The sequence below is a fragment of the Styela clava genome, chromosome 3, assembly GCF_964204865.1.
Source record: "Styela clava chromosome 3, kaStyClav1.hap1.2, whole genome shotgun sequence".
In the NCBI taxonomy this organism is placed as follows: domain Eukaryota; kingdom Metazoa; phylum Chordata; class Ascidiacea; order Stolidobranchia; family Styelidae; genus Styela; species Styela clava.
Genome location: NC_135252.1, coordinates 22,061,792 through 22,087,625, shown reverse-complemented (window position 1 = coordinate 22,087,625; position 25,834 = coordinate 22,061,792). Strand labels below are relative to the sequence as shown.

General features: G+C 32.8%; 2 protein-coding genes across 4 annotated transcripts; one reads left to right on the top strand and one right to left on the bottom strand.

Moving 5' to 3' along the window:
- Window positions 1–11,513: 11,513 nt before the first annotated feature.
- On the top strand, window positions 11,514–16,226 carry LOC120342236 (uncharacterized). Its single transcript, XM_039410988.2, has 2 exons — window positions 11,514–11,579; window positions 14,386–16,226. The coding sequence occupies exons 1-2, from the start codon at window positions 11,566–11,568 to the stop codon at window positions 15,665–15,667; spliced, it is 1,296 nt and encodes a 431-aa protein (XP_039266922.2). The 5' UTR covers window positions 11,514–11,565; the 3' UTR covers window positions 15,668–16,226.
- Window positions 16,227–16,350: 124 nt separating this feature from the next.
- On the bottom strand, window positions 16,351–25,834 carry LOC120342231 (uncharacterized). 3 transcript variants are annotated; one of them, XM_078111283.1, is made up of 11 exons: window positions 25,570–25,834; window positions 25,224–25,289; window positions 24,248–24,493; window positions 23,571–23,792; window positions 22,594–22,806; window positions 22,032–22,244; window positions 21,051–21,140; window positions 19,621–19,710; window positions 18,912–19,038; window positions 17,471–18,153; window positions 16,351–17,296 (listed from the first exon to the last, which is right to left on the bottom strand). In XM_078111283.1, the coding sequence occupies exons 2-11, from the start codon at window positions 25,279–25,281 to the stop codon at window positions 17,289–17,291; spliced, it is 1,950 nt and encodes a 649-aa protein (XP_077967409.1). In that variant the 5' UTR covers window positions 25,282–25,289; window positions 25,570–25,834; the 3' UTR covers window positions 16,351–17,288. The 3 variants fall into 3 exon arrangements, with proteins under 3 accessions (XP_077967409.1, XP_077967407.1, XP_077967408.1); XM_078111281.1 differs by having other exon boundaries at window positions 16,351–18,153; window positions 25,570–25,833; XM_078111282.1 differs by having other exon boundaries at window positions 16,351–18,153; window positions 25,224–25,833.

Genomic DNA, 25,834 nt, shown 5'->3' with positions numbered 1-25,834 from the left:
CCACGGCATGTGCAGGCGCCATTTTGATACCCAAGGGATTAAAACCGTTCGTTTTGCCACTTCACGACCACCAAACAGATACTTTGAAAAATAATCAGCTAAAAATTGATTTTTACGAACTTTATAATTAGTAAAATTTGCAACGGGAGAAAATTGAAAATTAAGCACGAATAGATTTTATCACGTGCTTTAGACCTAACGTAAAAATATACTCGAATACACCGACGTATTATACGTCAAGAGTTATATATGACGGTATCTTCTATGCAATGACAATATGTATATAATTTATCACAACCAAAGTTAGATTTAGTGATGTTTATATTGATCTTGGTTTCATCTATTACGAAACGAAGGGTTCTAATAGTGTAGTGAGATAAGGAAAGACTTCAAAAGATTATACAGTATGTAATAATTAGGATAAAGAAAGGAAATCAGAATATCACCGAAGCAATCTATAACCACCCATCACACACGCCTATACTATAGATAGATCATTACTATACCAACATATAAAACTTTTGTCTTTCGATTCCTTATTTTTTGTATATAATAGTGATAAATTTTCTAAGTATGTTTTTACATTACTCTCCCTCAAAATCAGAATTCCAAAACACTTTTCCTATTTCAGTACGGCTTTGATTTCAGTGGCTATTAATAAATCCAATTTCTAATGTTGTTGAACAAAACGTTTTTGTCTATCCTATGATTTATTATTACAATCGAGTGAGCCTTCTTTCGAAGAGATATATAAGAAATCAGAGGTGGCGAGCGTATTCCTAACGCCCAACCTCCACCGATCCGCATAAAACATCATATATAATATATATATTATCTATAGTTACCACAAAATGGTGTTCGTCCTTAACACCTATAAAAGCAAAAATTCCAAAATTCATCAGCTCGAATATCTAGCTGAATAACGTTTTATTCGTATTTTAATCTTTACTGTGAGTCTTCAATAAAATGAAAAACAGCTGTTACATCTTGACAAATGAAATTTTGAGATGTATAAATTTGAACACAATCAATGTTTCATGGTTCAGGTCAAACGCTAACATGAAGTTCATTTCTGTCGAGTTCATCAAATTCACCAATCGATAAAAATATGAATTATCAAATCCATGTCATGTCAAATGGATTTTCCATTATGTTAGACGTCACTTGGCTTGCTCCGATGAATTATTAGTTGCGCCATGATGTGCTGAGACGTTTGTCTGCGTCAAGACGTAACGTAAGTCGACGTTACGTTGTCTGAAAATACGCGAGGTAAACTTAACGCGTTCAAATTTGAAGTTCAAAATTTGCGTAAATATTTATCACGACGAACATGCCTAGAATTTAACTTGAGAATGAATCATGTTTTGTGTAATGAAAGGGGATAAGTTTCCATATTTAACTCGTATTCTATAGTCCAGTGATTCCCAAAGTGGGCGATATCGCCCCCCGGTGGGCGAAAACGACATAGAGGGGGGCGAAAAAGTCGAAGGGGGCGATAGGGGGGCGATTTCGCAAAACCCGTGTTTGGTCGGAGCATCGTGCACTTGATTACGGCAATCTGCGTGTTTTCGTAGGTTTGAATCACGTGGGCGATGTCACACGCGAAACGATTGCTGGACTCGTCCTCGCAGTAAGATATCCCAGTGGTCGGGAAATCTATAGTAATCTGGCCCGGGACGCTTCACTGAATGGACCTTTCCCGACCTTTGATCCCGGAAAATTCTTCCCTCACTTTAACATTCTAAATTTATTTTTTCGGCGCCCATTTAAGAATGGTTTCGCGAGTTGTTGCCTATAAAATGAAGTATTTGTTTCAAACTATCATTCTAATTCATACCATTCAACAATCTGTTTTTTAAAAGTACCGGTGAAAAATTTTAGCCTAGTCTATCACAGCTATTTCTACACTAATTTTTGATTACTGTAATAAAACTGAAACTCCTAGGATGATCATTGATTTGTTTAACTAAAAACTTAACGAATATAATTCAAAATCGCGAAATTGAGGTTATGTTCACGACCACGCCTAAAAGTCTATCTGAGTGAGGAATGTGTCTCGAGGGGATGCGAAAGGGGGCATTGTTACGTTTATTTTTGCATCTTGCTGAATGGCCAATGTCAAGTATCCAAACGGCGGCTTTAACGATGAATTATTTTCAATTATTATCTACGCTCGAGGTGTAATTACATTTTTTACGTAACAAAATTTATCGTGCGACACAGTCAGACTAAATTTTATTATATCCTAAACATTATATTGAACAGCTACTCGTTTAACGAGCCTACTATTTATTCATAATTGGACAAATGGAAACACGCAGAAATAAAATTCATATTCTATTCGAGAGATTCATCACTGCTTAATTTTTGTAAGAATGTATCTTAAAGAAAATCTTTATCAAAATTTCAGAAACCATGCGAAAATATTCACTTCGATGTTTGGAAGTACATATTTGTGCGAACACTTATTTTCGAAAATGAACATCACAAAGAACAAGCAAAAAACTAAGATTAGTGATGCTCCCTTAGAAAATCTTCCAATCTTGGCGTCGTAAAGCTGTCAAGCGTGATGCAGCAACAAGACAGTGTCATATTAAATGTCATTGTAATAACTTTTTAATAAGACGACTGAGTTGAGTTCACGAATTGTCGCAGTTTTCGCACGATGTTCCGTTATTAACTTTCAAAAAATATATGCGATCCGCAAAAGAATAGCAACCCTAAATTTTGTCACACGAACGACGTAAAATTTGCGGACCCCTGGGCCATCCGAGTCCACGAATCCGAAACAAATGGTTGATTGATTCTATGGACAGGTGATCGGACTGGAGGACATGGAAGGGAGTGGAATCGGGGAAGATTTGTACCGAAGACCGTTATATATCATGTATTTTGGTGAAGGTCATCAGACTGTAAGGATCAATGAGATGTACGAAAATCATTATTATATATGTTTTGGAAAATTAATTTTTATAATTTCAATGTGAAATGGGGTGAATTTAGGGAGATAAATGCTATAGGACAAGAGTACACGGTCTTTGAGAAGGTAGTATCCTGGATGCTTTCATTTCCGACCTATGATTTGGTGAAAGAGGGGTTTTTAGCGGTGCTGCTATTGCTATCAAAATAACTAAATCGCTTTTCAGTAAACGGGGTAATTTAGATAAAATAAAAAACTCGCTGAAGAACACCCAACTCATTAAAAAATACTATAAACTATGATTTGTCTCCTTATTTGGTCTGTAATATATTCGTTTCAAACTTTCAATTTTTTTTGTAGTGCCGGGGGGCGATGAAGTTGTATAAACTACTGTAGGGGGGCGATGGTACAAAAAGTTTGGGAACCACTGAAATCTATAGCATAATTTGAATTTTAATTTCACAGGTTAAAATGTAAAATGCAATTTTATGTTGTAATTTTTTTTTTTTTTTTGATCAATCATTTTATCACAAGCTGAATTCATTGAGCTTTTTGTTTAGTTCAATAGTAATTACTAGGTTAAATCAGTTTAATCCAACGAGAGTAAGTCAAATTCAGGTATGTGAAGTTGTAATGTAACACAAGAAATGTTTTGGTTCAAAAACGAATGAAAAAAGATGAGAATTTAGCAACTTATAACTCATTTATATGAATATCTGAAAACATATCTAGTGCCGTAATCATATTCAATTTGATCATCGTACATTTTCCCAAGTACATTTTCATACATTTTCTTCCCTGAGTGATATTCCGTCCGTATCACGTTTTCGTCTGGCATGTTAGTAATTGCCAAAAACACGCGCGTCTCTTTAGGTGTCGTCTAGCAACAACGCGTTTTTTAACACTTTTTCTTGGGATTTGTCTGTCACGCTGTGATTGATGAAGACGTGAGTTTTGCGTCAATAATGTGACGCATTTCAACGTTATTGTTTCCGTTAAGTTGAACATACTACGTGATCTAAAGCACAGAATTGCCAAATGCTGTTGTATTGTATTCAAACAATGTCGTGAACGACGCATGTTCGACGTCAATCGTGCAATGTTCTTTTCCAATTTTGCAATCACGATTGGTAACATCGGACATAAATCAGCTAAACTACTTTATACAGACCATGTATAAAATCCTACATTGCTCTAGCGAATATTTTGAACATATTGAATTATTAATTAAGGGACTTTCGTTTGACGATTTGAGATTTGTGAAATCAACAAACTTCGTAATACATAGAAATGGTAATGATCAAGGAATTACAACCTACCACGGTCGCTCTCATGGATATATAATAGTTTGCGACAGAATGACAATATAGATAGGGGTTGACAACGGTTCCTAACATTAGCAAATTTTTTTTTAATTTGAAATTTCTTAGTAGATTTAAACTAACAGCGAACGAACAGCATACTTATTTACTTACTCCTAAGTTGAATATGGCAGCTAGATTTCAAAATAGATAAAGATTTTTCAGATAGAAATAGCAAATGGACTGGTTTTATGAAATAACAATTTTGCGACAGGCACTCCGAAAATGATATTTCACCATCAATGATTTATTATGTTTAGCACTTTTATTTAAAACCAAAAGAAAAAGAATAAATGTTCAAGTTTTAAAACATTTTATGAAAACCTCAAATATAATATAGTAACCCAATTCCGTTTTGCCAGAGGGAAGTAGATATGCAAGCGTAATGTCAGCATTTTCTATGTTTTGATGTATTTTTACGCTCTAAATGTTAGGTAACTATCCATGATTCATTCGATGAACATAAAAAAGCAATTCAATCCATTAAGTGCATATCAAGAATCTCGAATTTATATGTCGTGCTGGGAAACTTGATACACATACACGCACAAAAATGACCAAAAAATTGAACGACCAATATTTTACCGTCAATATTCTGTTAATATTATCATAATATACACAATATAAATATATTGGTAAGGTAAGCTATATGATATATTCTTCAAATGCAATGGTGGACTTGATTTCCCTTTTTGAAAGGTTTTCACGATACGGCACATGTACAAAACTCAGATATTCTTTCACGTCAAATCGTTGCGCAAGTGAAACTAAAGTACGTGGTTTTTAGATTATATACGCGATTATTTTAAAATGTTGATTATTTTTATCACATGTTATGCTGGACTTGCCAAAACGTGGGAATAGTGAGTGACGCGCAATATTTATGAAATATTTTGTTTTTCTTGACTGCTTGCGAAATATAAAGCTACACATTTTACATGCACAATATTTCCTATGTGTAGGTGTTGAGGTATACTACGGCTTAGAGTTTCAGAAATTTCTGTTTGTCAAAATTCTTTAGAGACATATAGATGTCAAAAAATTGGGCGCTTCAGAAGTATGTGTACCAATATGGAATTAACTGATTTTGTTCGCATACTTTACACAGACTTGTCTCGAACTTGTAATAGAACAAAAATAAGGGAAATCGGAATAAAAAGATAACCTAACCCTAAACTAGTACACAGACTACGGGAGTACCGAAAACTGTATATACAGTTTATAATGTCATATTCCATTCCAAGTTATAGCGCATGTGCAAGATTTGTATTATTTTTCGTAAGTGCTCAGGAAAAAGATCTAGGCAAAAGGTTACTAATTTTTTAAAAAGTTAATATGTATCAGAAATCACGGGAGGCAACATGCAAATCAAATGGCATAAAATCTATATATTTACCTTAAAGTCTTGGAGTTGTTCGGAACAAATATATTTTATTATGAGCCGAAGTGTAGTCGGAGGAAAATTACCGTATTGGTTCATTTTCCCTTCAAGGTGAAAGACCAATTGTATATATCAAGTAAATATTTAATTAACAACGCAATAATCACATGACCAGACTTGACCAGTCAGTCAATATTGCGTAATCTCAACCACATCCCGTGATAATGAAACAAAAGCAGAAATAGCGATTGAAAACACATAATTATCACAAACAACTTTGCCAATGCCTTGGTTCTTTCAAACTAGACCTAATAGTGCGGTAGATACACTTCTATTAGTACAGCTTCTTTCTCATCTTTTTGTCTAATAAATTAATTATGGCAAAAATATTTAATTGGGTTTTTATTTGTAGTATTTTCGTAAATACTAATTGAAAAATATCAATCGATCTTTTGTTCTGTGAAGTTTTATAGTGAGGAGTTGTTTGGTCTGAAAGTTAGTGCACAAAGTCTTTGAAATCGGTCAGATATATACCTGTCCTAATAGGATTGGTATGTTAATGCTAAGCCGATGTAATTGTACAACAATGTTAGCTTCGCAGTACTTTATTAAACGAAAAGAAAAGTAATGTCAAAATTAATAAATAATGTATATCAGATATTCGATCATTTCCGTTTTTTCAGTTTTTTTTTTATCGAAAGATGATTTGAATATAAAAGTGTTTACGAATTTTCAGATTTTAGTGTGATAGATTGCAACATCTGAACAACTAAATGTCAATAAATGTCAAAGACATTAAGAGTAATGTAACACATATAAAAATTGGCAATGGTACAACGGAGAAGTTTCTACTCGTTTACAGAATATTAACAAAAAGTTTATATTTAATTGTATTTTTAAAAATAGCAATTTTTTTAGTTACAGTTATATTTATAACGATTCACAGTGAAGAGCAAAACGATATTTTTATGTCCATGTGTCACAGTTATCTTATCTAACGTTGTCATGGTATAGCAATAAGGGTAAACAAGATTCGACTTGAAAAGCGAAAATATTTATTAAACTAAAATGACTCCAGACTCACGCAAAACGTAAATTGAAGCACAGTAGCTCAAATATTCGTTACAGCATTCTTCCGTATAATGATAACGATAGAAATTTCAATTTCTTTTTTAACTTACCTAGAAAAAAATTTCTCTCTTTAACTAGGGCCGAAATTTGCACCACCGTAGCTTACCTTGATATAAATGAAATACGAAAATAATTACGTATTCTTCAACTTTTGCGTATCCTATACTTTATTATTCAATATAATCTGGCAGAGTATTTGACAATTTGCCATACGTTCACTTATTAACTGCTATATTTTAGTTAAAACATCCATATATTTTCAAACTGTGCAACATTCTCATTTGCATAAATTTCCAATTTTACATCATTAGTCGAAATGTAATTTTCGAATGCTTGTTCAATATTGAAATCTTTTTATTTCTGTTGTGTATATTCTGCATATTTCTGTGCACGCAAATGGACGTGCGCCAAGAAGTCTGCGTTAATGCACAAGTTCTATTATCTGGAATCAACCATGCATGATGGCAGTTCGAACTTCTTTTTTATAGTCTGTTTATGTTTGATATAATCGTGGTCAAACGTGACCAAATCGACATCGTTCTGATCAATAAATATCGCCATTTCCGGGAAGATGCTTACGTATATTTGTTACGTCACAAAAAGGTTTGTAAATACGTGCTAGAATTGTTTTCAACTATATATTTTGATAAATTCAGCGCTAACTGAAACATTTTAATTATTTTTGGTACGTCGATGTGATTCGATCTATACTGTAGTAATACAAGTGAAGTAAGGAGCTAAATGATTAGCCTTGGCACTTTAAAATTGCAGCAACCGTTATTGATAGGAAAGTATATGATTCATTGAGAGCTATATATTGTTTAGCGGTTATTGTTAAAAAGAAACGGCAGGAATCAGGCCAAGATTTATGTGCAAACTTATTTGAAACTAATCTAGAGGTAGTGACATGGTCAAAGTTTCGCAACATGGTGAAAATATTTTGCTCAAATATGCAAATTATATTAAATACCTTTGTTACGTACAGTTGGCATAAATATGGAGTAACTCATTACCTAATTGTTATGCGGCGGGAAAGTTTCGAACCCACTGTTCTTGAAGTATGTTGCTTACTAAATTAGATTCGCTTTTCTTTAGTTACAAAGACCCACCAAATTGACTATGCCAAGTGAAAGATTTCCCAGCAAAATCGATAAGTGTAATATCAAAAACATCTAAATCTTGAATGACGTAAGATCATTTTCTTCCATTGATCAATTAATTAATGAAGATGCCAATGATGTCACGGTAATTTAGATGTCTTTGTTCCTATGGTGACGTATTATAATTATAAATTTCGAAAGTGAAATGTTTAAAGGAGAATTATTCTTTAAAGTCAATCAATATTTGAATAAATTCATTTTCCATTTATGTCGATAATTTGTATCATACACGGGAATTAAATATGAATCTTATGATAGGACTCCATTTATTGAAATCGCCAAAATTATTTCGGTTTATTTAGGACAGAAGGACAATTATAGTAATATAAGACTGATTCAAGATAATATTTGTAAATAGTTCAAAAAGTACAAAGTACGAAGAGAATAGTTATACTTTGATATATGAAAATCAGTGGACTAGTCTCGGGAAATAGCTCAAGTCAAAGAGTAATTAAATTTTTAAGAGGGACCAGTTGTGACATATTTATTAGATAAAGTATTTAAGAAAGTAGGTAGCACACAGCACCAGCAAACACATGAATCTGGCACTAGAGTCTTTCACATAACAAACATGCGAGAAAGTTCACAAAAATCTGAGCTTCAAGTTGATGTGCTGCAGATAATATTTATTGCGAAAATTCAATAATAACAATATTTGACTAAAAAACTTAGTCTTACAATTGATTGTAGGTATTACTGGAAAGTGTTTAGAGTTTTAAGAAATTGCATATACTGGTGTGATCTTCCTGGCTTACATTTGAATTTGGAACTGAAGATTATATTGTTTGAGGTTAAGGAATTTTGCGATGTTTAATGCACTACACATGGCAATTCGTATAATTGTAAATATTATATTATAACAATTTCAAAGTGTCTGATTGATACGGAAGTTTTGACTGTGAAACTGCTGTATATACTAGAAACAGTTTCTCCCAGAAGTTTAGAATCAGCAACAATATTGCTTATAAAATATAAAATACAATATTTTAAATGTATAATATTCTATATAATATTTTCTGAATTCATTGGGAAGATTTGTTTTAAGTCGTTAGGCTCATTGGGAAACTTTAATTCGGATTTTCAACCGTTGTCTTGCATTTTTGTCGTGTAAGTTTTGGCATTGTTCAATTGACTATAGGTTAAATCTAAGTATATACGATAACTGGTTCTGAACATTCATAGTTTTTATTTGTTTTCAATTTAGCACGATGCGTCCATGGACACAACACGTTCAGTAATATTAAAATTTGATGATATCTTTGCCTGTTGAAATAATTTTTGTATAACAAAGCAAGGGTAAATATATGGAGCTTTAATGAGTACTGATGAAAAGTTGCAGGTACCATTGACACTAATGCTAAATATAGGCTTAGCATTGAGACACAGATCCCAATAGAGAACATTTTGAGATTTCGATTTTGATAGCGGTATAGATATTTAAAAAGTATATCATAATTTAACAAGAAAAATCGAAAAGCGAATCTGACAAGATGATTTTATTTACTTACTTTTACATATTTTATTATTTGTAATATCGCGTAACTTTGTGAAGTTATAAATTTAATAACATACTTCGTACAGTGTGCTCAAATATTGATCAGTTTTTAATTTCCCTGCATAGCATTATAATGAGATATTTCTGGTTTAATTACTTAATACATCTTACTATTTTTAAGTTTGTTCTTCGAAACTGTTTCGTTCCAAAATCAATTCAGATTTAATTATATTGACTGTGTATGCATTAAGCTTAGACAGAAAACATGCAAGAGAATATTAAAAAATTGTACAAATAGTAAACGAAGTACAATGAAATGTTAAGGGTCATTCATCAGAAGGTAGGCATATTATGTCGAGTTCGAAATATTGTTTATTAGTATAAGAAAACTATATTTTGAGTACGTAACTATAATTTAACAGTTCGAGCGAAATTTTTTTTATACAGAAAGAAAGTAATTTACGACTTGTTTGTAAATTAATAATTATTTGCGGATACTGCATAGTGGGTACATTGATTTCGAGTTTTTGTTTTTTTCAAAGGAGCTAAATTTTCTTATTATGATATAGTTCATTGCAATACAATTGAAAATACTAAAGTAGATTGTTGCTCCAATGAAAATAAATTTTTGCTCAGAATACAACAAACATATATTGTTGTTGTGTATTGGGCACAGTTAAATTATTAAAATGATAGTTATCGAATGAGCTGACGACCAACCAACATATATAAATTTATGGCTTAGAAATATAAACGTAAAATGTCCATCAGGCTCTCTTTAAATCGTTTTTGAGGTTTTGATAGTTTTTGTCGTTCTTGTCGCATAAAAATAGTTTTTTTCTCAACCCTGGGCCCACTCAATTTTTTTTTTTTTTAATAAAGATGGTTCAAGGCTTTAGAAGGCCACCTTGCGGGTGTGATGAATTCTATATTTCACCCAATCATTTTGCTGATTTATTTTTATTCCAATTTATGGCAACATTTTTTTATGAAATATGAGAACAAACAGTTCTGATTTCGTCACGCTTGTCAGCGATCTTTTTAGCTGAGACCTGACCTAAGCCGTACCGATACCCGACCTTCGTATCCAAATATTTGAGCATTATTTTCTTTTGGTATTAAATATAATATGGAATAAATATATTAACGGCAAATATGAATGGTAAATTATGATTGGCTCAATACCTATTACCTACATCAATTTCCGTGGAAATTTTCGATCAATGAATAAAATTACGAAACTGAATATGGTGACAGGAAAAACCCAAATGCGGAAATGAAGATCAATATTGCGACTTTGTTCCTAAAAAGTACGTCATGTACCTTAGCATTGAAGTAACTGACTCGTTACTTGGTTCTTGAAATCTTGATTCGTTTATTGTTATGCATTTGTGTTGAATCGGATTTGAGCAGATATTGTCCAAGCTTAAACTATCATATAATATGATATAGAGAACCCATGCTTTTGTCAAATGGTTCGAGCAAAGATAGAGTTTCTTTATCATAAAAACTTGAATTTCCGGATTGATGTACTCTACCAAGTTTATTTCTGCGTGGGTGAAGTGGGTGGGTCAAATTATTGATTTTGACTGGAAATTTTTGAGCCATTTGGTAGCAAAAGTCTCTCAAGGTATGATGCATGTCGAGGATAATCTATTCTGTAATATTTATATTTATATGTCAGACACAAATAAATATCAACTGAACACATATTTAATAGCTTCTGCTTTTAGTTTCTGAGTGAAAGCGCAATTGAGGCCATCGAATTGCCTACCTTCATTGACGCCACTAATTATAAAAGCAAGGGTAATTGCAAACTCAAATGTATAATTTTCCACTGTGCAAAATAATCAGACACTTTTATATATATTATAATATATAGTCCTTTAGGGGAAAATAGTTTGTTATATATATTGGGTTACAAGTAAATAAAATTTTTGTTAATTTTAGGTAAAATCATACGACAAGAATATCTTAGAACATTAATTTTATAATCAAACATTTATTTCAAATGCTGCAATATTATAATTGTGTAAATATATTTAACACATTTTACAGATTTAAAAATAGAAATTAATTTTTCACTTATATTGTACTCGAAGCAAAGATTTCTAGAGATGCTACGTTTTCTGTAAGTATAAATTTTATTATTACTTATCCCCGGTGTTCTAAAGTACGCTGTGTCCAAATAAACGTGCATTTAGCTTAACCAACTTCCATGTATTTATTGAAACAACCTTAAAATTTTTTATGATATACTGACGTAAAACTAATTACTTCATTAATTTTAGAAACATACTGTGCAAAATGGCAATGGGGTGTAAGAAAGATATCTCTTATTTTTACTAGATGTATATGAGATATTATTTTATAATAATTGATTTATTTAGAGATCATTCTGGTCAATAAAAATAATAATATTTGACGACTTCAATATTTAGATTACACTCTTTCATGAGCTCTTGTGAATGAAGTTTTTTTTATTTGACGAAACTTGGAAATGTGTGTTCAAATTCTTTATTCATTATTGAGGTATTTTCACTATTATGAAATTGATTTTAAGCAACTTTCGCCACTCACGAAATTTATTTGATCGAGACATTTTTCCTGCAATGTGTACCAAATTCGGACAATCGATATATATTTTGATATAAACTACCTATAGGGATTTTTAGTTCTTTTTAGTTGTTACGTCAATATATCATGAAAAACCTTTAAAATTGAAAAACATAACTTTCCCCAACCAATGATGATCATCACTCTATAATATTATTATAAATCCTGTGAGATTTTACAAGGTTTGCATTATCCAACCATAGAAGTAATTTTCAAATTAACGAAAGAAACTTATTAAACCAACATGCGAAATATAATATATCTGTTGTATTGGAAGTGCATGGTGTTTTTATAATACATTAATGACTATTTCTAAAATTTGTTTTCAAATATCGGAATTATTTACTTCGAAAAATAGAACTTTTATATCGTACATTTAAGGTCGCGGAAAATAGTCAGGATCGATATTATATTTCTAATTTTTCAAATTCGTAATACATGCACACATTCAATAAAACGACATTCCGATACAAAAAATAAAATAACCATATGGAAACATAGTAAATGTAAACTCACTTAACAACCCACATTCCCATAATAAAATATTTAGTTGTGTCAGGTACTTTTTCACTGTCTTTTCAACAGTTAATTCATTCATTTATGAAAAAATTGTATCTCAAATATTCCAGACGTTGCTTGATACATCATGTTATTAAACTTTAACATTTCTAGACAGACCATGACTTAACAAATTTAGACGGTCTATAGTTGTCTATAAATAATATAAACAAAATATTAGTAATATAATCAATATTGGAGGTATCAGAATGTCAAATTGGTATATTTATATATACGAAACTTAGAATCGTGAATCTGTGTACTCATTTGATTAATGTTGCCAAATACGTGGTTAATTTATGCGTAATTGTAACTTTTAACTTTACTACTTTAGTACTGTATACGCTAAAACGTACCCAGTTTTTTTTTTTTTTTTTTTAAATATATTATTATATTTTGAATACCAAATTAAAAACTATATGAAATCAAATTTATAAAATAAAGTTTTTTGTCAACTGAATTAATGGTATTTCCGAAGTATGTGAACCAAGATGGCGGAGACTGGAATGTAGTATGTGTACCTGGTTGGGGATAGGCCATAATTTCAGTTAGAAATACTACGGAAGTCACTTGGCTAGTCTACGAACTCGCAATAGAACTAAAATAAGAAAATTGGAATGAAATTATGGCATAACCCTAACCTGGTACACATACTACGTTCCGATGTCTTTGTTCACATACTTCGGGAGTATCAAATTAATATCATGGATACAAATTTTTTATCCATATAATAATAAATCGTTCGATCTCAAATTAATTTAAAAAAAAACTGTAGCAAAAGAAAATGTTTAATTAGCGAGTTAATAAATTTTAGGCTTGCAACTTTAAATATATATTTGAACGAGACAAAACGTGTTGAAACCAACTTGGCTCTATATCTTAAACTAGTCAATCAGCCACCATACCTTGTTTAACGTGAAATGTTAGTTGCTATATTTGTGCTGGCCTGCCACGGGTCCCACTTTTGATTAAGGTTATAATTTCGAAAAACAGTGAACTTAAATTATAGTTAAAAGGTTATATGGCAATTGATATGGTGAAATCAGACATCGTGTCAAAAACTAGGTAGTGCTATAGGGTGGTTTGAAATACGGCTTATACACAACGCCATCTTGTTAATTCGGTGGATTGGTATACAGTGATTTGGTTACTGATACACATGTAACTGAAGCATTTTTGTAACAGACAAAATAATAGTGTTCGGTGGTGTTCTAGTGGGTAACATAGGACTTAACTATAATGGCATCGCAGGCTGATATCTTGCATTCAAATCCAGAGTGTAATAAAAATTATTCCTTCCCACATATAACTGAATAGCAACTTATATATATATAAATGGTTGCTTGCGCAGAGCAAAGATTTGCAAATACATCGATTAAAAACATAACTCGATATAATATCAAGTCCAATACCAGAAAAATCCTTTTATTTTAAAATTATAAATTTTCATTGACACCAAATAATTGTTTATGTAATTAATTGCCTAAGTTAGTGCATATTATAGCCTTAACTGTAATGACTATGAAAACTTGTTGAAGAATTCTACCAACTAATTCATTAAATATGCAAGAAGATTGTTTATTGTTTTGAAATACTACATGTCATTCAATGTGCTAAAACTTATTTATTGTTAAAGCAAAACTTGAAATAAGTATTAAAATAAAGAAGTTGTCACAACATTGACCTTTCACAGTAATTATATGAAAAATATTAAATAATATATTTGCTTTCAATAATAATTTATTATGTTTTGTATTTTCTAGAATGAAAATCTTCCGTAGGAGCAGTAAAAAAGGAAGCAAAAAGAAAATAAAAGATAAAACTCAGAATAACAATTTAATATCTAGAAAAAGAAGAGGGAATATTTTGAAACGCAAAGTCATAGTTTCCAACGACCTTTACGAGCCTTATCTACCAATCACTGACGAGAAACAAAATTCCAATGTGACATCACAGAGCACATATGATGATGTCATATTCAATGAACCCACTTATGATGACGTTCAAATATATGACGAAATAAACAGTGACGCAATTTATGAAGTGGCTTATTTTGGAAAATTTAGAAGAAGATCGGCAAGCGCGGGGGAAATATCACGTGACATAACGGAAGAAATGTACAACCATTTGTTAAATTTGAATGAGAAACGAAAAAACGATCTTTATGACACGTTACAAAGAGACAATGACGTACCAGAAAATATGTTACGTAAGCGTTCATTGAGAAACAACAATAGCACTTACTATTTGCTATCGCGATCGACCTCCCATGCGATGAATGAAACACTACTTGATTCTGAATTACGTCGTATTAGACGGACTAATGATTTTAATAAGCTAATGGCTTTGTATAATCAAGAAAAGACTGAACGAACTCCAAGACGAGATAGAAAACCTGGAGGCCATCTTGAAATAGTCAAACCATCTATATCAGTAAAAGAAGCTGTGAATAGATTTAAAAATGTTAGCAATTCTGAAGGAACTAAGAAACTAACGAGTGAAGAGTTGCGAAACAGAAGAATAGCGAAAAGGTCAACACCTAGACTAGAAGTGGTTTCCGAGAAGGATAAATCCGACTCCTATAAAAAGATTTCTGATACATCGACACCAAACATTGTTGTAACCCGTGAGGAGAAAAAAGAAGAATTATATGCCAAGCCAGATAAATCCTTCAAAAACGCAGGGAAAACAGACAATTTTCCTGTCATAAAAGTCACAACACCAGTCACAAAATTGACACAAAAAGACGAGTCAAAGCTTAAAACTAAATACGTACCCAAGGGAAAACAATTAAGCAGCGTCAAATCTTTTAACAATGGTACCAACGTGAAGGCGCTGAGTGCCCAATTCAATGAGAATTCGGTTTCTCAGAGTAAATCATTTTCACACAAGAGCACTCTCAATAACAACGACGAGTCTCCTTCATGTGCACAAGATGTCACCAAAGAGCGCAAAAAAGTGAGATTTGCAGGTGAAAAGAAAAACGAACTTTCTGAAAGTTTTCTGTTCAATACTATGAAGACTCGACTGAATTCCGTTAGATGAATTACACTCAACAATGTAGAATGGTTGGCCAGTTTGAATTAAGACTTCAAAGGCTATGTATTGAAGCTAGTACGTATGTACTGGGTGAACTCTTTGTTGGATTTTCAACAAGGAAAAATTCGGTAGCTATGAAAAAAAGCATGGCACGGAAGAAAATGGAGAATATGTAAAAGTGGAACACCGTGGAAAACACTATGCTATGATGTAACGGAGAGACTTGAACATGAACGGTTATGGACGATTTGTATGGGTTGTCGTGCGACTGTTAACTATTCAACTGTCGACAAAACATCAGACATTTAGCGACGAATGCCACAATCTTGATTAACTTTTTTGTTTATAAGCCATTTTGTTCAATATATTTTATGTTCAAAAACGTCAGATCATTCCTAATATGTATTCTAAGCATTTCAGAAATAACAAAATTTTTCGAGAATTATCACACAGCTCTCACAAATATTTAACTACATCCTTGTACGCAACGCCCTGGCAAATGTGATATAAAGAGTTTAGTGTTTAAGTATGTCTGAGTAGCTGTTAATGAACGTTGATGCGCTAAATCCTTATCCGGTATACTTTATACATTCTATCAAGATATGAATTTAGGTCATCTTTATTTGTCTGTAATTTTACCAATTGGAGAGTCTTGGGCTTCGAAACAAACAAAAAAAAAACATAACAAAAAACACAACAGCAATTTTATGTATTCACTTTTCAATTTTATTCACAGTATTGCATTTTGATTGCATAAAGTTCAATATGATATAAAATTAAGATCAAATGGGAAAATTTGAAATAAATTATTGAACACTGTCGGAAAATAAAGAGCAGATTTAAGGACGATTTATCATAATATTTTTTATAAATATCGTACAGAAGAATACGTTTGGAAAACATTGCAATGACATAGATAAAGGAGGCTATCACTATAGTAGCATAGGTGGCGAGATCATGCCCAGATGGAATAAAGGACACTTTTATATATTCCTCAATATAAAAAAGTAGATACATGACGGTTTGTTTTTACGACGCTTTTTATTTTATAATAACTTAAATAAAACTTTCAGTTTTTCTACCCCTTCATTAAAATATTGCACAGCACCTATTTCTACTCACGAAACTATTCGTCCAGTTCTCATAGCTTTTCCAGTCAATCCTCGAGATGCCAAACTTAGCAATTGTGAAGACTTGGGAATTGTAGATAATTATTTTGTTTAAACATTGGGAGATAATGAGCGTGGGGTACGAATGAAATCAGTACTCATGAAACTCATGAAATAAACGGACATGCCCAGACGAATACGTGGGCCTCTATGTCAACCGTTGCATCAACGTGAAATTATCTTGTTTGCATATTATAGTACATAATCGAGTTTTAATTAAAGTTAGGAGGTTTTCGAGTTTGAGTATTTTGAAATATTTTAATTAAGTTGAACGATGGTATAATCAATAATTTGGGCATTCCGTAGTATATGTTCCAGGTTAGAGTTAGACCATAATTTGTTCCGATTTTGCTTAAGCTTTCCATTTAACTGGGAATATTTTAGTTCTGTTACGAGTTCGGGGACTGTTACTGTTAGCTGTCAGTGAATATACCCTATGCCCAAAGACTTAAGTCCCTTTATACAACTTGATGTAAAATAGGCGAACAAAATAACTTACCTCCATATTGGTACACACACTTCTGGAGCGCCATCAATTGCAGTAATAGTAAAAACGTATTATTTATATTACTATCTGGATATAATATGGAAAATTTATATTAATTCCTTTTTTTATAAATTTCAATTTATAGCTTTTCACTCTTACGCCGCTCGCTTTTAGGCACTACTTTGGCGTAAGAAACTGCAAGGGCGCGCTGGCTCTGTTGTGAGCAGGAGGAATCTTTATCAGAGGGTTCTATTGTCAAAGTAGGAGTGTCTACGCCCTCCAGTGGCCTTGGAAGTTCGCCATTTTCGTTATTTTCGAGACCAATAGATTCACTGGATTCGTAGACTGTATCGTATATATTTGGCTCACAGTCACTTGTAGTCTGTTGTTGATCAAATGATAACGACTCGTTGCCGTCATCTGATTGGTTGTTATTTGGATATACGCCATTTGATTGGCTCGCGTCTACATCGGTGGTTGGTTCAGTATGAAATTCAGAAACATTTTCGTACTCTGATTGGTTGTTGTCCCTCTTTGTGGATGACTGTCTGTTATTTGTTTGCTGATTTCGATAGATGAATAAGTTATCGTACTCTGGGCATGGCTGATTGTTATTTGTGATTTTTGGTTGACCATCTAGGGGAGCCACCTCGCAATATATAGTATCTGTTACGTTACCATTTGAGTGAAGAGATTCGTACGTATTAGATTGTTCATACTGATGTGGTTGATAAAGTACGTCGTAATCAGGCGGTGGTTCGGTATGAAGAGGGCGTGCCGAAGGTGTGCCTCGGTGTCTAGTTGGAAATATATCTTCTCCACGACGAGGTTGAGATCTGATCACACAGATAAAATTAAAGAACAATTGATATCAATAAAATGGGCACGACGATCCGACCTTGCCCTAGATCAAAGCAAGGTCACGAACACTCGCTCATAAGTATAAACAAAAGAGCAATGCTAAGATATAAAGACCAAACTAACTTACCTAACTAATCTACAATACTTTGCCAGTATCGAAAATCTTCCGACTTTTGCGTAGCACTAGTTAGCGAAATCAAATGGGAAGACAGCCGTCACGCTTGGTGGAATAAAAACCATATTCCCATAAATGCAAATTGAATAGCAAAATTTTGGGTGGAATATCAAATGGGATATTACAAAATTTACGAACAAATAAAACAAATAGCATTTTAAAGACAACAATAATCTACAACCACTGAAGCGATTTTTTCATAGAAGAAAAATACTACCAAGAAAATTGAGACGAAAACGAACAATATAATAATAATAATAACAAAACCATCCATATGTCCATTTCATGTCCAAAAATTGATATTTACTGAAGTTACGGACAACTTCTTATATGCTAATAGCTACTGAAGATTTATAGATTCATATCGAACTGGTTTTACGCGTTATCAAATACCGATTGACGCATGAATTGAAAAAGCTTGAACTTTAATTTTACTTACTGTAAATTATTTCCTTAGAGACAAAAACTTTTGACATTGAAATTTTCAATTGCCAAGCTGGTATACTAAAACTTAACGGATGAGAATTTTTGTTCATCGTATGGCCTATGAAATCATACCTTTTACGGAGCATAATGATGAGAACAGCAAGTCCGATGCCAATCAAAACTGCAAAAAGCACAGCTAGTCCCACGACCATTATCGTGTTTCCGTCACTTTGTCCGATTGGGACTTTTGCGGTTGATGCTAAGTCATAATATGAGAGTTATTAATATTATCTAGTATTTTATTTTATTCCAGTTTCTCATAGAAACGATCACAATAAGCGTAGTTATGATCTATTTACAATAGGTATAGAGTCGAACCGAATATTTTCTTTATATCTTTATATATGTAAAAAATTTCACAGGATTTGATGTGATTCAATTTCTATTACCATGTTGAATGGTCATATAGCAGCCCAATATTTCTTTATGGAGAAGCCCATTCAAATGGCAATTTTGGCCATATATCTATCCTTATTCCTAATCGTCTATATAGAAGCTGTATACGTCGTCTACGGGGCAGACCATTTAAATGACGAATGGAACAATGTATCTATGCCTATTTATAACCTAGTGAGTATATGGCAGCCAAGTCGACATCTAAGGCAGACGCATTGAACTGGCGATTGTAATTCTTTGACAGTGAATTTTCAAAACGAGTTTCTTTTTAAAATGCGTGATAACACGAACTACATGATGATATTGCGAAATATTTTAGAGGAATAAACCACTTTCACTTCGAGGTAGAGAAAAACAACTGTTTGCTCAGTGACTAAATGCTTACTTATCGCTTGTGACGTCGTCTGATAACTGTCCGTTTCGTAAGAAATTGTTGTTGGTTCGATAAACACTTCTGTCTGCTGTGTAGTCGAGTCTGTGACGATAGTAATCAGTAATCAGTAATTAATTTTTTCACCATACTGAAAACACACTGGATATACAAAAAATTATAATGAATATGAAAAATGCGTTTCAGGGAGAGGGAAACCGCGAAATACCATAATATTACCCAAATAATTTACAATAGAAAGTAACCTCTTCATATATCATTGGAAATTAATAATTTAATTGATATAGCTTTTGAACACTGTACCACATCAATTGGTAGGGCCGTAATTCCCAAATTATCAAGATACCATATTTCTGGTGTTTGACTTTATTAGAATGTACATGAACAATATGTATTAACGGATTGCTTCCTTAACAGTTTTATTTATTATAATTGTTTGCATATCGTTTGCGTTTAATCAAACCATGGAGAACAATTTTCTGATATAAAACATGGCAAATATATAAAAGGTAAACCTTAGAATTAAGGTTATGGCTGAGGAAAAACCAGGAGACCCAGCAAATGAGTTTTTAATGTTTTATTTTACGTCGTGGAGGAACAAGGAATGCTTTATTATCTCGATCAAGAGCAAAGGTAAAAACATGTTTCACTGTAAAGATTGCGTCAAATCAATTGGCAGGAAGAGAGATTTTTTCATGGCTATTAATAGCAAGTACATAAAAATGTTTCTCAATGTTTAAATAGTGTATCGTATGCTTTACCAGTACATGTTTTCAACCAACATGTTTGCATATCGTTGGCGTTTAGGCACTTGTTTTACAACCATATAACAAGACAAATACGAATATTGTAGGTTATTTCCGAACATATTTGAAAAAATATTTACTGCTAGATATTTGCGTTCATAGAAGCTGATAATATTATTAAAGAATTACACTGATCATCTGACTTTACTCTTGAACATAAATGCGAAAGTCTTTTCATGTCAAATTTCCACGTACAAGATTTGATAAGATGTAATTGCTATTATAGTGTGGAAATTGAAAAAAATAGGTTTTAATGAAAACATTAGAAAATAGCGAACTTATTGAAATTATAAGAGTGCGTAGGATATTATATCGGAAGTCATTTAGTACAGCCCCATAATAATCGATTTTGACAAAATCGAAATATATTGCAACAAGGTATTTTTCGCGACTCTCGTACTCGACTTTAAACCTTTAATCAATTTAATTCAAATTCATTTTCATATTTACAAGTTTTTTTTTTCAGCAAAGTTGAAGCACTGAAAAAAGTTTAAACAAAAATACTCTGCCTAGGACTGTTGTAACTGTACTTCAAAACTAGAACAGTGGCATCATAAAATTGCTTCAAAAAATTTCCGATAGGCAGTTTTTTTGGTTAGGAATGTATAATCTATCTACCTAAAATAGCTGATGTCGGGCTGTCACTCGTGGATGTTTCGTAATGAGTTGTTTGTTTTGTTGTTACGTCAACTTGCATCGTAGTAGACTCTGCAAAATATAATACAACGTTGAGCAACAAATAAAATTGTAAAAATGTTACGTTCCTATTGCATTTAATGGAGGAACGCAGAAAAGAATTTTGCTTGTAATCGGGTTTTTTGTTTAGGTCTCCGCGTGGGTACTTCCGTAGTATGTGTACCAGGTAAGGGTTAGGCCATAATTCTATTCCAATATTCCTTATTTTAGTTTTATTACGAGTTCGGGCAGTGTCTATGTTAGCCAAGTGAACATACCTCTTGCCCATAGATTCTACTCCCTTCAGTAGGTAGAAGTAGGCGAACAAAATTTATAACTTTTATTTTTTATTATTACTTATCGATTCTAATCGGCAAGTATGTTGTTAGGTATTTGTATGTTTGTCTGTCTGTCAGTTAGATGCACGCGATATCTCACGAAAGCGAGATTGAATCTGCTCCAGATTTTGCATGTGCATTCATCACATGTCGGACATGTCATCATATTTTGGATGAATTATTTCGTATAATTAGCGAGTTATAAATTAATTAGTGATGGGACACAAGGTGTCACTATGGAGTAAGAGCGCTGTTTTGGGGAATCCCCTAACTTTCGATCGATAAGTCTCCGGTCTCTGACCGATATTCTCGTCGATTACTTTAATGGAATATATGAAATTAGGATAGAAACATGAGTCAATGTATAAATTAAGATGAATATTCTTATGTTTTAAGAATAAAGATGTTAATATTTACAGCACTCAATTAAGGCTATGAATTAGTAACTGTAGTAACTATTTGAATTTTGTTACAAAATGAAAAATGACCTGCCGAACTATGTGCAAAATAATTAATTCGGCTTACTCACTGTTTCATTAGGTTAAAACTTTTTCTGATGTTTTTACCCTATATTCGAATAGTATACCTGATGTACTGATGTTAATAAAATCATAAAGCATGAAAAATCCTTTTTCTTCGCGATCAACATTTGCTCCCGTCTGAAATATCACTTTTAAGGGGGAACCTTCTATAACTCCAAGCATGCAGTCAGGATGCATGCTTCTGTGATCCACCAATGAGACTGCAGAACTACGATAAGAGTAGCAGCTTGGGCTTTCAGAAGCACAGTTGACTTCATCTGAAACAAGCAGATACGGTTTAAAAATATTTAAAAAAAATATTACTTGAATTAAGGAACGGCGGGAAAATATTCCAGTGACGTTCACCCTATTCAAACCAATCACGAAAATGAAATTTATTTAAAACAAACGACAAAAACTATCAGAAATCATATAAACGATCATTTTTTCACTAAATGTAAAGCGTCTTACATGGCTAAAAACTAAATCTACACCAATGAATTCAAGCTAGAAATATAATTTACATTATTCTTTCTTTAATTTTTATCTAAATTGGTCTGCTTTTATCTTAAATATTTTAATTTGATCTGTGGCTCTCACATATTTGTCAAATGACAATCAACTCACAAGATTGGATTGTTAGGAATCCTGTGCATTCATTCGTTATAGAAATAAAACCAGTTTCGTGGAACAGTCGAATGTCCGTGACATTGAAAAGTAATACAATTTCTCCGTTTTCGGGTTCGTGGAATTCCCAAATGTGGGCTTGACTCGCAGGATAGGGTCCAGGGTAGTTAGGTGAACTAATGTTTCCAGAACCAGACAGGTATTCAATGCTTTCTGAAAACATGATAATAAAGTTCAAATGAATGGAAACAATAGATAAAACAAAACATGGTTTTACAGTGTTTCCAATTCAAATATATTCAAACAGCCTTTCGGACACCACATGGGTCTGTATTCAAGATCAGTCTTGTGTTTCGGTTTCTATTGGCTACTGCTATTCATATGCCGATATTGCCTGGTACTGGTCTACACAAACGAACCTCTTCAAGTAACTTGTTTTGTATTATGGAAAGGGCTTATGAGACCGGGCCAAGCTTGAGCCCGAGAGCAGAAAATTATGATTTTTGCCACAATTTTTTAAGAATTTCTGTAATCTGGAATTCTTCATCCCATCTTCCGTTTTACTGATCGCATTGACCAGAGCCGAGTTTCCAGTCTCGCGTCAGTTGGTATTCTGTAACGCGCGTAATTCCAGGATATATTTCTATATAATGCCAGTAGGCTTCCAGTGGTTTCTGTAATTCGATCACCGATTCTTCTCTTTGCTTTTAAGTAAAAAACGTGAAATAACTTTGGGCAAAGTTTCTTAAGATATATATATATATATATATATATATATATACATGTGATTGGATTTATGGATCTAGGGCAGCAACATATCAAACATGTCTCTCAATATGCTAAACGATATTAAGTGATTCGCTATTTCAACCATCGGACCTAATCCAAGACTTCAGATATAATTTTCCCGGTTTCAATCTGGAAGTTTGAGACATTCAAAAAGGACCGAGTGCAACCATTACTAAGTAACACCATACCTGAAACACAGTCGACGTAGTGAAATGTCATATTGAAACCTGTCGCTTTACCATCTTCATTGTTTTGATTCGAAGTAAATCTAACTTCCAATGGTGAGTTAGAATTGACATAATTTTGGCAGCTTGGGAACTCAGCAATTTGTTTTGTTGAGCACAAACCGCTATTTGCATGAGTGTAGCAAGACGGATTTGCGGGAATTTCCGATTTACAGTCGACGATATCTGTGGAAAAGTGGAAAATTTGTTTGTTTGTGTGAGGCGAAAACCAATTGAATAAGAGACTGGACATACCTATGTTGTCATTGCAAGTTGAAATCTGGTGGGGAAAACCCAAGCCGTCTATCGCATCCAGATTTTAATTGAATAGGCGATGTCAAAAGTTTGCGGTCCCCCATACTATAGTAACTTATTACCAAGTAGTGAGGCTTGTACCAAATCTTGTTCGAAGCGTATGTCGATTGAATGTCGCATAAAAATAAAATTCCTTATTGATCATTTATGTAGCATAATATAGTGGTGTTCTTTAACCAAGTTTATAGCTTTTGTAATGTGTTGCAACATGTTTCATTCTTAGACAGTTTCAAGGCCAAGAGCCACTTTGGCATCGAAGTGGAGTAATTTTATGTCATTGTATTATATGAAAAATAAGGTTGCATAAAAATATGAATATTATTCACCGTCATGGATTTGAAGATTTGCTGTACAAGTTTTGGGATCAAAAATGCCTTCTCCTCCTTGAAACAAATGAATGTCCACAATTTCGAAAACAATCATAAAATCACTATCCAACGGCTCCAAAAATTGCCAAACGCAGGTCTGGTCTGCTGGATAAGGATCTGGGTAGTCGGGTGAGTTGAAAGATCCCGATCCCGCTGAGTAAACATTCGGTTTTCCTTCTTTGCATTGTGAGTTCACAGTCGGTACTGAAATGATAAAATGGAAAGTATTAGGTAGATGCAATGTAACCGCTCACTTATTTCAAGTAAATAGCAATATTAATTTTTGTAAACCAACAAACCAACTCTTTGTGATTATTCGTAGCTATTTTGGAGTCATCCTGCTGTGATGAAATTCAGATCGACTAACAGATTTTTATTACAATAGATTTTTATTACAATTATTACAACAGATTTTTATTACGATTATTATTATGATATCGACTTCTGTCGATGTATTCCAATGAATGGGAATATGTAGGGTAGAGTAGGGTGGTATATATCACGAAAGAATAGTATAAGAAACAAAAGTACAGAAGGACAAAATTTATTACCAGCTACTCTCGGAACTATACGATTACGCATAATACGTAATTGTATTTGTAAGTAATATGTAATATGCTCGATAAAGCAGATTTTATTTCAATGAAAATTCCAAAAAAGAATAATAAACAGATATATTTGATATTTTTAGTTTGTCTGTCTATGGTGTATTACAACTAAATTCATATAAAAACATGAGCACAGCATTGAAGCACAACAATGAAGGATATGTATCCTCGCTTTAATGCACAGTCAAAGTCGCTATTTATCAATTGATATTCCCTAGCTCACATGATATCATATTATGCAATAAGCTATGCAAACAATAAAGGCCTATTAGTTATAATTTTTCACCCGGGTAGGCACTACAAATAAAAATAAAAATTAACCTTACCTTCAACTAAGAGTATCAAACTTGTAATCCAAAGTGCACTTTTCCAATACGCGTTCATATCTATTCCTAATTATATAAATTCTGAATATATTCAAATAGAATCCATGAAAGACATTGCACCATTGAAATTTCTTTGATCAATTAATAGAGCTTTTTCTAAGTGAAACCAATTTCTAGTGGAACCCAACTTGACATCGAGTAGCAGCATGTTTCAATTATTCAGACCCTTACGAGATGAATAATCACCAGGAATTACGGAGATTATCTCATCTTAATATTTAATACTCTCTCAGGCATACAATGTAGGAATAGGAACGGTAATTCATAATTAATTAAACAAACTTACGATATGTTGGTATTGTTTATGGCAAAATTATTCACGTAATCGCGGATAGGTTATAGTTTTTTCATCACTATAGTGCAAGCCTTGGTTTGACTATCCAAGTTTAACTAGTTAACATTTGTCCTATTATTAAACAGTCCTATCGGCTTTCCTTTGTTTGACAAAATAACAAGAATAAGACAATCCGACAAGCATGAGCTTCGTGAGTCGAGTTCTTTATTCCAAACCACAGCTTTTATTACGAAGATCACACCTATCGGCAAAAATT

Coding starts and splice junctions, on each gene's coding strand:
- LOC120342231 (XM_078111282.1), bottom strand. CDS start 25,281: ATGAACGCGTATTGGAAAAGTGCACTTTGGATTACAAGTTTGATACTC. Junction 22,245..22,593: donor ATTCCTAACAATCCAATCTT/GTGAGTTGATTG, acceptor TGCTTGTTTCAG/ATGAAGTCAACTGTGCTTCT. Junction 18,154..18,911: donor ATCATTATGCTCCGTAAAAG/GTATGATTTCAT, acceptor CTGTGTGATCAG/ATCTCAACCTCGTCGTGGAG.